General features: G+C 36.6%; 2 protein-coding genes across 3 annotated transcripts in view; both read left to right on the top strand.

The window, feature by feature from the left end:
* The window catches only part of LOC137971039 (NADPH:adrenodoxin oxidoreductase, mitochondrial-like), a 42,580-nt gene extending 40,680 nt beyond the window's left edge, over positions 1–1,900 (top strand). For both annotated transcript variants that reach the window (XM_068817759.1, XM_068817760.1), the window contains exon 17: positions 1,821–1,900. The gene's annotated coding sequence lies outside the window, so the exon portion shown is untranslated. The remainder of the gene's footprint in view (positions 1–1,820) is intronic.
* Positions 1,901–2,395: 495 nt separating this feature from the next.
* Positions 2,396–12,500, top strand: part of LOC137971033 (atrial natriuretic peptide receptor 1-like) — a 45,592-nt gene continuing 35,487 nt past the window's right edge. Inside the window, exons 1-2 of the mRNA XM_068817749.1 lie at positions 2,396–2,776; positions 10,592–10,907. Of these exons, the coding sequence (XP_068673850.1) occupies positions 2,396–2,776; positions 10,592–10,907 (697 nt within the window). The remainder of the gene's footprint in view (positions 2,777–10,591; positions 10,908–12,500) is intronic.

Here is a 12,500-nt window from a genome sequence, read left to right as displayed (position 1 = left end):
CTGCGTTTGATTGACCATATTCCGGAATAAGAATACATGGAATAGAAGTTAGAAATCGTTCTTTTTTACGGAGATTCACATTAAAATTGCCGAACACCTGCTAAAATGCTATTTTAGATATATCTTTATTACCCTGTATCACTCCGCGTATTCTTATTCCGGAATAGGGTCAATCGAACGCACCCTAAGGGCGCGTTCGATTGACCTTATCCAGGATAGGAATGCATGGAATAGAAGCTAGAAATGCTTCGTTTTTGCGGAAATCCACATTGATATCATCAAACAATTGCTAAAATGCTATTTTAAACATAGCTTTATTATCCTTGTTGCTTCAAAACGCCAAACATAGTGTTTTAAATCATCACTTATTCTCACTGCGTTCGGTCTGTACTCACGATCTCCCATACAGACCTCGTACTTTCTGCATTAGTAATAAGAGCTAATTGTAAATGAAAGTTCCCTTTAATTTTGTGCAAATAGATTTACTCATCTTTTTGTTTCACGAGAAAATTACGCATCCCAAATAGCTCTTCACTTCAAATGAAGTTCTTGACATTGAGTTCCAGTTTATACTTGGTTCTCATAAACAAGACAGAAGCCCTGCCAGGGAAGGGGTGCCGTGTCGCTTGTCGCTTGTCTGAATTTTAAAAGATCTCTCTCGTGTCCTGGTGCTTTGTCAATGTTTCACGTTGCTGTGACCGTTGCTGTGGGAAATTTAACGAAAGGATGTCGTTTGTCGCGATTTTCACTTTAAGTGCTGTCGCTACTTTTTAGGCCATGTTGCTTGTCGGAATTTACCCTGGCAGAGCCTCAGTCGTATAAAAATGAAAGAGGGGGAAGTCAGTCTCACACCTGCCTGGACAAGCCTGTACATGAAAGCAATGGACTCTGCAATGCTATGAGACTGATGAGAGCGGGTCAATTTGTGGGACTGATGTGTTCCGCTGAAAGGACTCGATGAATTATTAAAATAAACAGAAAAAGAAACTGCTGGTTTATTGTAATGATTTATTGAGAGGTTGAAATTCGGCGTGAAAGTTTCGCATTCAGTACGGAAACTGTCATATGGGTGATAAAGTATCTTTTAATGTTGATAAATGATTATTGCATATGGTGAAAAAGTGGTAACTTCATAAGTTATATGAAAACAAAGCTTGAAACAAACCGATGCATAGAAAGGAAAGACAAGTGATCGTGCCATTGTACTCGTAGGTAGTCTTACCTATTGCTTGTTCACCCCCAAAAAATCACTGAATTGGTGTTTTTCAAAATGCCCAATTAAAAGCCCCTGAATAGGTGTCATTGATGATAGTGAGTCATGCTTTATAATACCTCACTGTTTGGATCATTCATTAAAAATATTACATCGTTACTTTATTCTTTATTACACCTTTCAATGTCTTGCGGGATACAAGGTATAGCTTTCATGCATCTGTTCGGCGATTGCGCTTTCAACCTTCTTCGCAATTGATTCCCTAAACTGCTTGCTTCCAAGACCACCGCAACATTTAAACTAGCTGGCGACATAATACAAGCAAATTAGCAGGCTAGAATTCAGAAACTTCCAGGAATGTCAGATGTGTTTGTTATTGTTTGTTATTTTCGATAATCCAGAGAATATTTTGCCACAAAGCGCGTATGTTAGCACGCTTTTTGTCTCGCTTTTTCACTGATTTTTAATCTGATTTACATCAATATCTCAATCAGTGAAGTGTCCTCCAGCCTTGTTTTTGATAATATGTACTCCTGTGGGACTTGGGATTACAGTTATTGACACAAGAGCGATGATATTCACTCGACTTTTGTTTTCCATTTCACAGCTTATAATTGTGAAAAGTTTATTTGGAGCACCTTGTACTAAGTGGCATTGACACCGGGCTATGTTATCCGGACGTTTTTAACATTTCTCCGCCGTGTGTCGACCATTGTTACTCGGACGACAAGCGCGCTGTTAACGTTTGTCACATATTCATGAGCTTGTTTGCATTTAGCTGAACTAAGCCTGGGGGTGACATTGGAGCGTAACCTTCTTCAAAGGCAGTCACTTGCAATTAAGGTCACCACTGGATTCTCTGCGCAGAAGTGGTGAAATGTTGCCGAAAGGGCTTCTTCATGGCACAACGCCGATCATTGATTTCACATAGTCAACGCGCTGTCAGATTGTTTTGTCGTAACTTGTGTCGTTGACATTTCGTATCGCTGGAGAAAAGGAGCCTGACTCGACTTTAAAACGATTACCTTTGGCGACAATTAAATGTTACTTTGACCATTTATCTTGGCGAAACTTCTATTATTGAGCAGATGTGATTTGATTTTATATCTTGTGATGGGCCTTCACTCGTGGGTTGTGGAGTAAACCGACCAAATTTTTGTGGGTCTTCGGCGGACTGGCGTCATGGAATCGACAACAGCGATTGCTGTGTTTCTTATTGTGATATACGGCTCAGCTGTTGCGGAAAAGAAACGAGAGTACAAGCTTGGCCTTTTGATTCCTTTCAAGACTGTGATTCCTCACTTCTCAGACGATTACAACAGAGGGGAGTCGTTTGCGGCCGCCATGACAATTGCGGTGGAAAGAGTCAATGCCGACCCAACTCTTTTGCCGGACCATAATCTGACATTTGTGTGGAAAGATACCGCTTGCGACGAGTTTGTCGCTGTTCGAGAGCAACTAGGTCAAATTAATTCGGGGGTGCAAGCTTTCATCGGACCCGGTTGCAATTGTCAAACTGCGGCGAGGAATGCTGCTTCCTTCAATATGACTATTTTATCATACGTAAGTATGCAACTTTTTTGTGGTCATTGTATTGGCTTTATCGTGGGTTATGAAATCGTTTTTGTGTGTTCTTTCCTAGTTTTAAGTCATCGCAACTGTTAACTCTGGAATCAATCGTACGTTCTCGAGCGTTTTGATGGATCGTCGCAACCTTTTATTACAATATTATGTCCACACTGATTTCCATTTTGCCAGCTGGTTTGTGGGCGCTACCGAGAGATTCGAATTCAAAAATCGCTAATTGTCAAGTTTTTGTTTTGATTGAGTTAGTTTCCTCAAGATATCATGTAACTGGCGTGGGTTTTATTTATTTTTTTTACGCTCGACGAGACGATTACAAACTTATCCCAAGAAAGACGCCGAGTATTTAGCTTACATCATTGTTCTTAAATAGGAGTTATCAATCCTGAAGCTGATATGCGTGCATTAAACTTAAGATATGCACATTTGTGTTAACTAAACTTCGGCAAGTGTGAAGGCCGGAAAAATTAATGCTAATCTGATTGAATGCATTACTTCGTTTCTATATTTTTTTCCAACCTGTTTTGGTCTTGTTTTAGAGCGCAATAATTAGGCGCTTTTTTTCCCATATTACTTTCCTTTTAATATAATATGGCAAAGCGAGCAGTAATTGTTACTGATTCTGTGATTTGTGCCGTACGTAGGACTATTTTGACTTTGTTTGTGTCAATAAGGGTTTTAGGGGTTTCCATCTGTCAATATTAGTTACGATCTAGATTTTTTTCAAGATTTGAGAATTAGTATTTTCCATAGCTATTTAAATATCCATCCATTGAGATTTTTCCTCAGCCTTTGAGATTTTCATTCTATTTCAATTTTTTTCGTTTTTCCGAGACAAATAATGTCTTGTTAATGTTGATTCCATGTAATTTTGGGCCCACACTGCATTTTGAAAACAGTCATTCCATATTCAGTATAATGAAGAGAGAAAAATACGAGGAAATGGAGTTAAGATAAACATACTGATAAACAATCAAGCTCAGAGAAATGAAAGCCCTGGAAAAGAGATTTCTCTTTTTTTCTGAGCCAATAATGAAACACATAGGTAAATTTCAAAAGAATATAAATTCAAACTACTTAGGTCAGGTATGTTAGTACATTCATTGTGCAAAATCTTTGTTCTTTAGCCAGCTGTATTCAATGTTCCATAAATATTTTATATACTTCGGCTTTGCACTAACTGTTTGCACTTGTGTTTTTGATCAGATAAAGTGCCTGATGTTGTTATTGTTTGTCTATTATGTTGCACTTGATGACCTAATCCCTTGTCCATCACTTATTTTTCTTGTGACTGTAATGATGCAGTTTCCACTCAGTTTCCTTTGTGGCTGATCAATGAGAATCTGGATAACTTTGAGTCTGTCAAGTATTTTGAAGGAGTTTAATGGAATTTTTGGTTTTTGAGACCTTTGTAACTTATTTATCCAACTCCTATAATCATGGTGAATGTAGTGGTATTTATTTATTCTTCATTCATGAACTAGACCAGGCCCCAGTTGTTCAATATCCACTGGATAAATCACTATCCACGGGATAACTCAATGGGTTTTGCTCGTGTTTATCTGCTGGATAGCGATTTATGCGGTGGATAGGGCTACCCACCTTTTGAACAACCAAGGCCAGGTGTGCACAAAATAAATACTGAAACAGGAGAACCTTACTGGTGATGCAGAATTATTTATCACGTCTGACTGTGAAAGGTTGAATGAAGTTTTCATGTATTTTTTAACCATGACCCGTTGGAAAATGATAAGTTCCATCCTGAAATAAGTCAACTAAAAATGCTTTTTACCGTCCTTGAATGAACAACAAAGGGAGACTTCACTCAGTTTTGAAGTGATTATAGCCTTTACAGCTGTTCAAGAAGCAGTAATTATGTGAATTAAGACACCAGTGGCGGTTTTTTTCCCACTTATGTCCAGTAATGCGCCTAATAGGCCATTTTTAAAATATCAATATTCAGCTTGATAGTGAGGCAGAGAGGACAAAAACAATTCTTGGGTTGCACGTGATGTCATAAAAAATAAAACACAATACTAAAGAGCCTTTTGAGTTTTTATCTTGATCAGCTACGAGAGGTTTTAAAAATATATCTGTTTGCCTGTTTTCAGCTCAGTACCATGCTTTGTTTCGAAAATAGAGCAGTTTGAATTTCAGAATTTTTCACAGTGCGTGACATATTGATGGCTTTCGGAAACATGCCAGTAGCATAAAAGCATCGATTCCCCTCTTGGTTTTGTGGGCTAAACAGCCAATATACAAGGAGAAGTGTCATACGAATGTTTGCTAGTTCATCATACGGCAGAAAGTGTTAAAGACAGCCAAACTAAATTCCAAATGTTTCTGCAGGTTTCCGGCCACCATGTTAACGTTGCAATTGGTGTACTTCAGCAGTACACCAACATGGCGTCTCCATACTAAACTCTACAAATTTGAGAGTTATGTTTTGCCGAATGACTCAAGTACGGAATATTCCACAGCCCTCAGACTTGAACTCGTTGTTTATTTATTCCTCTTCTATAGCATTTGTATTTCTTGACTCAATTTATTACATGATAAGCAATTTATGTTTTCACTTGTGTGACGTGCAACCCAAGAATAGAAACAATTAAGTTGCAATAAATGTGAAAGAAATTAGCATATACATGTATCATCCACTTTCCTTTGTCTTTGTCCTCTAAACCTCTCTTTCAAGCTGAATTTTAATATATATCGAAAGTCACTGGCCTCAGTTAGCCGTCCAAGGTTCACTTGGCAGTTTTGTCTTCTATAGTAAACCAACTAGCTGTTGGCATTTGTTAAAGTTTTTTCCCCTCCCTCCCTCCCTTTGGAGATGGGTTGGGTTTATCGCCCTGCCTTCATTAAAATTGGGTCACTCCTGCGAGGTGCGGTTTAGTCTGGGCAGCGACTTCCCCCAAGCTTGTTGGCTCGTTTGCCTTTGTACATTGCTCGCTACCAATACTCTTGTCTGATCCAGCACGTGCTCTTTACCAATCAGCTCGTAGTGCTGGGGAGATAAGTGAGGTTGTTCTATATCATGCAATCCGGAAGTCGCATAGGCTAACCAGTCGCAAGGCAGTGTTCCCCTCAAAAAACGCCAATATGTCTGTTGTCTCGTTCTATTGCGCCTTACATTATGCGTTAAAAGCTAACTATGTTGATACCAAGGAACAGTGACATTAATGCTACTTATTCATTACTACCCTTCGCACCCAGCGCGCCGGCGCTAGACAACACCAACAACATAATCTGGTGCGTGACTCGTGCATGGTGCCTTCGGACAGACAGGACCAGCGCTTTATTAACCAACATAGTCTTACACTGTGAACGAGCTTGTGAAACCATATTGACAATACATGAACATCAATGTGCAAGTGTGAATATAGTTGACAATAGCCTGAAAAATGTACATAGAAATGTATTATATAGATAACCGTAGTCAAAAAATTTAAGTGCAAGGGCGGTACATAAGTGAAAAAATTCGCACAACAAGAAACTAGGAAAAAACCTACGGAAAATACAGCGGCGATACGTTGCCCGATACGAAAACCCGGGGTAAAAACCCAGTGGGAAAAAACCTGGGAACGTATTCCTTGATCGAATGCAACGCATTTCAGCTGCAAGGATTAGAGCTTTAAGTTTTGTAACTAATATAAAGTTAGGATACAGTTCTTGGTAGCTGTCCAGAAGGCGAGATAGTGAAAACTAGAAATTCCACTTTTTATACCAAATAATTAGCATATAATATATGCAGTTACATAATTATGAACAAAAAGTAAATACGAAACAATTGTTCAAAATATGTGAAGCCTTATTTCAGAAACAATGTGAATACCTTGAATTATAGTAATGCTACGAACCGTAACGAACACTCTTTCCAACTACTCTTTGTTCCGTTGGAAAGCATTATTTCTAAGAATAAAGTAAGGGTAAAGGTTAGTGCTATTTTTAGCTTAGAGTAAATGCAGCTGTTTATCAGGAGGAGCATCTCAGGAACACTTAGTGGCATTAATAATAGCAGAAACCTATAAGGGTTGAAACGTGTAATGGCCCCTTGTGTGCTGGGAAACAAGCTTCAGTCTGAATATTCAATTTGCTAAGTACCATATTTGAAACAACAAGAGCGAGGGGATTCCAAATATGGTACTTAGCACTGAAACATTCAACCAATCAGTTCGCACTTAATATTCGGAAGCTGTGAACGCGTGTTACATGTTTCAACCCTTATGGGTTTCTGATAATAGTGATAATCATTATTGTGTGTATTCCGAGACACAAATGGATAGAGCAAGTGCATACTGTGTCTTATTGAAATCTATGTGCATCTATTTAGGGGTATTTTCTGTGTTTTTTTTCCTGGCAGATTTAAACACAAAATCAGGAGTTTTATAATTTGTTCTTTTGCTTTCTCCACCCTTAAATCAATTTTTGGCGTATTATGATTAATTGAAATTAGGGAGCTTAAGCACGCGCATTTTTGAGATGCGGACAGCGACCGGAAGTGAGCTGTTTTCCCTTTTAACTTGTCTTCATGACACACAACCACATTTACATTTTCTCCATTTTGAGAGATGATTGGTATAAAAATCTGGGAGACACCATTGTCCTGGCCCGTGAAATGTGCTCTTCTAGTTGCACTTGCTTAAGCTCCCTAGCTATTAAGAAAACTTTTTTTTTTTTTTTTTTTTTTTTTTTTTTTTTTTTTTTTTTTTTTTTTTTTTTTTTTGATCGATAACTTTTTATTATGATTCACACTACTTACAACACTGGTACATCTACTTACACAACTTACAAAGATTACACAATTAACAACTATTAAAATCCATTATACTACCATCAAAACTATTTAACAATTGAATTGCGTACGTACTACTTACAATACAATGCACTTACAATTACAGATGCTACTTACAATAATACAATTGCAATACTTACTCTACAAAAACAATATGATTACTTTTTAAACTTGCAATACCAATTTATACACTGCTTACAAAATAATACGATTACAGATGCTAATTATATTTATATTCTTACATTAAAGACAATGAGCAACAAAATAAAAGATACATGCATATTAAAAATAAATAAATAAATAAATAACTTAATTTAATTTAACTATATTGGAGTGAGTACCCATTTCTTTTCAAAGAAGTTGTTTTTGTTGATCTTTTTTTCAGTTTCATATTTAATCTTTAGTTTCGATTGCAGTCCTTGAATTTTAGGAAGTGTTTGGCTTCTTCTGCAGTCCCACAAAAATAATTTTCCAATTAATATGAAATAGTTTAATAAATTTGATAAAGGGCATTGTTTTGATAAAACTCCAAATAAAACGTTTTGCGCAGAAAGATGGATTGGCTGATTCGATAGAAGGTACCAGTACGATTCGAAATTAGTCCAGAACGTTTTGGAGTGAGGGCATTCATAGAAAAGGTGATATAAATTCTCAGGTTCATCATTACAAAAAGTACATGCATCATTAATTCTAAATCCAATTTTGCATAGTTTGCTGTTAGTATAAAGGATAGAATTAATTACTTTGTATTGGAAAGCCTTAACATCTGACTCAAGTGCAACCAAATGTGGTAACGAAAAGATTTCTTTAAATTGTTGGCTTGTGAAATTAAAATCACTCTTCAATTTACGGATAATATTAGGAGGTTGAGCTTTTCTTGAGACCAGAAGCAAATAATAATCTTTTGATTTTTTGTCTTTAATATCGAAAATTTTATTTCCAATTATAAGTGATGGGGATATGGTTAATCTATCTAGGCTGATTTCTTTTAAATGAGAAGGCACAGAATGACGAAGGCCCGCCCATTGCAGAAAATTGTTTTTGACAATTTTGTTTGAAAAATAGTTATAGGAGTCCATTGTATTTAAGTTAAAAAGAAGATCGTGTATGTAAATAATTCCGGATTTAAAATAATTTTTATAGTACACTGGCTTATTGTCTATTCGAATCTCTTTATTATTCCAAACAATTATTTTCCAGTCACCTTCTAAAGCGAAAGATTCACGGAACTCCGACCACCATAACAGAAGTTCGTGGTAAAATTGAGAAGATATCATATAATCAGAAACTTCATAATTACAATTTAGAAAAAACCGACCTCCTACGGGCTCTAGATAATGAACTTAATATTCGGAAGCTGTGAACGCGTGTTACATGTTTCAACCCTTATGGGTTTCTGATAATAGTGATAATCATTATTGTGTGTATTCCGAGACACAAATGGATAGAGCAAGTGCATACTGTGTCTTATTGAAATCTATGTGCATCTATTTAGGGGTATTTTCTGTGTTTTTTTTCCTGGCAGATTTAAACACAAAATCAGGAGTTTTATAATTTGTTCTTTTGCTTTCTCCACCCTTAAATCAATTTTTGGCGTATTATGATTAATTGAAATTAGGGAGCTTAAGCACGCGCATTTTTGAGATGCGGACAGCGACCGGAAGTGAGCTGTTTTCCCTTTTAACTTGTCTTCATGACACACAACCACATTTACATTTTCTCCATTTTGAGAGATGATTGGTATAAAAATCTGGGAGACACCATTGTCCTGGCCCGTGAAATGTGCTCTTCTAGTTGCACTTGCTTAAGCTCCCTAGCTATTAAGAAAACTTGAATTCAAAGATGAGTTTTGGATTTTTTTCAAATTATGTACGAAACTCCTGCCATAAAAAGGAGACGTTTGTGCAGTTACAAAGTTCAGTGTTGTGTTTGCTTGTAACTTACGATAGCTTTTTCAGTGCTAAATATTACTTCCTTGTTGTCTCTCAAAATGTGGGTTTGGAATCTGAAGTCTAGATTGGTTACAATAACATTATTTTATGATTTGTCTTTGGTGACAAATACATGGTAGCACAATAAACAGTGCAGATCAATATGCGAAGCCTAAAAGGTTTGTTATATATCCAGTGTTTTCGTTTCTTTTAACCCACAAGCTAATCACAATGAGCCTGCTTTGCAAGATTTGTTTAAATTCCACAGAAAATAATCTTTCTCTGGAGAAAATTAGATTCCCTTAAATTTTCATTGGTAAACTTAAGAGAATATGTTTGTGCAGCATAATATAGCAAGGATGTTAATAAAACTTCATTTCATGAAACCTAATCTCAGAGGAGCTGAAACATGCATATGACTCTGTGTGGGGTACTTAATTAAACTTGTAGTCATTTAAATTTTAAATTTTTTTGATAATTTCATTAATTTCAATTCAATGTTTATTAATTAGTAGTGAGTGACTTAAGGGATTTGGTTAGCTTTAGGTTTGTGGTTTAAAGTCAATCTTTCTTTCCTATAAAGTGGTAATTTATAAGAGCACTTAATAAACCTTAGATATCAGAACTGAAGCAAAACGTAACATTTTACTATTAAAGCAAGTTGCAATCCCATGAGCTGATCAAACTGTAAAAGAGGGAAATCCCTTTTATTGTAAAATTTGAAATAACTGATTCAGTATAAATAATGCCATTCCAGTGTGTGTCTGGGGAATGGGAGAGTTGAGTATTCTCCTCTGTCTTATTCATGGGATGTCCAATTTACAGATACTTCATATATGTACTTAATTAAGGACAAAGAGAAATTTTGTCTACAAGACTAGCTATCACTCTTTGCTCTGTTTGTGCTAACAGAGAGTAGACAGCTTTTAGTAAATTTTCTTTTAATTATTAAAAGAAAATTTACTAAAAGCTGTCTACTCTGTAATCTTTTGGTTGTGTGCCTTGCCCTGCTGTCCAAAAACAAATAAAATCAACCATCTCAGATTCTTGATCCTATTTTTTTCTTAGATGTGCAGTGCAGCAGAATTGTCTGACAAGAAGAGATTTCCCACTTTCGGTCGCACATTTTCCGTGGACACGCAAGTTGCGCCAAGTGTCATTAGTCTTCTGAAGTATACATATAACTGGACTATAGTTGCAGTCATTTGTCAAAATGCTACCACTTGGACAAAATTGAAAAATCATCTATTGGAGGAATTTGTGGCTAATGGCATTAATGTGACAAGGCAATTTCTAACTGCTAGTCCTGCTCTGTATATCAGTGATGTACGATATTCTGAGGATTTCCGAAAAGCTCTGAGGGATATTAAAACAAAGGCACGAAGTGAGTTGCAAATTTAGTTCATTTAACAGCTTCTAGCAAAAGAGTTTAGTAGTAAAGCTAGGTAATTTTGGAGAACATATCTGTCAGCTGTAAAGCTGGCATGAGGTAAAAAGTTGACAACACACCCTTTTCTTCTGTCAATGCATGTTCTGGGCCCAGTACGTTGTTCAAACAACTGATAGCACAATCCACTAGACAAATCACTATCCAGTGGATAAGTCAATTAATTTGCTATCCAATGGTTATGCAGTTATATATGCAATTTTGGCAATTGTGTAGAGAAGCCTGAAAAATTCAGGACTTCAACAGTGTTTGAACACAATCTCGCAGTACTGATAGTGCAGCGCACTACAAACCAACTGAGCTATGAAGCCACTGGCGTTGGGATCTGGTCATTTGTGGGTTCTAATGTTCCCGCGAGGAATGAATCAACGATGAAATGATATATGAATATGAAATAAATCACATATTGAACTGCAGATATGAAATCAAGTAAAGCTATGATCCTTGCATTTTGGCAATTGCATAGAGAAGCCTGAAGTATCCAGGACTTCAACGGGTTTTGAACTCTTGACTTCGCAATACTGGTGCGACTCTCTAACCAATGGAGCTATGAATTAAGCCACTGACGTTGGGAGCTGGTCACTTGTGGGTTCTATTAATGTTCCTGTGATCGAGGAATGAATCAATTATGAAATGGTATATATGAATAAATCACACACCTTATTTACCTGTGTATAAGTCAACCTTCTATGGCTTCAAAAGAAGCTCCAAAAATCGCCCTCGACTTATAAATGGGTCAAAGATTTAGAGCCAAGTTCCAGCTAAGTAATTTATTCAAAATTAACATTATGATGTTGTCTTGGGCATAACGAACACAGTGGACAAAAGACTTCAAAATGAATGTTTACAAGCAATTTCAGTTGAAATGAAAAAGGATTTGTCCAACTCTTAATGTTGAAGATACTCACAAGCACAAATATGAAATAGACACTGGAAATTTTCGTTTTCCAAAGGCGGAACCTCTAAAAGGCATTTCTGTTTCTTCAAATAAAACGCGATTGTTCAACGGGCTAGTAACATGGCGCAATACCTCGTGTTCGCGTGCAAGCATCGTCACTAGTGTTGCCTGAAAATGCTGGTTGGTAATGTTGTTTTTTATTCTTTATACAAACCTGGCTGATTTAAATGCTTTGCAAACTTCATATTGTTTGGTTTATGAGTTTTGTTTTGTTTGTCATGTGAGACATTATATTAAAGTCAAGGACCAATTAAACCTTGCACATTTCACATTGCTCGCAAGTTATTTTCAAAGATTGACTCCTGCTTCTGTGATGTTGTGCTTATCCTCGAAAGCCCTTTATCCTTGAACAACGAAACAGGTTAGTTTGATGTTTACATGTTCGATTTTCTGAGAACTTTTTCAAAATTCTAGGACAAAATGCCTGCATATACAACAACTGCTGAACCACAAAACTATTAAGCACTTGAGGCCCTGATTTTATTGTGTATCCACAGTTCCAGAAATCGAAGAATACAAGATTAGTATCCCATGAACATTTAACAAAGAAATTAAGAAATTGCTTTTTTTGC

This window comes from Montipora foliosa, chromosome 9 (genome assembly GCF_036669935.1).
Source record: "Montipora foliosa isolate CH-2021 chromosome 9, ASM3666993v2, whole genome shotgun sequence".
Classification (NCBI taxonomy): Eukaryota; Metazoa; Cnidaria; class Anthozoa; order Scleractinia; family Acroporidae; genus Montipora; species Montipora foliosa.
This window is presented reverse-complemented; position numbering and strand designations above follow the sequence as displayed.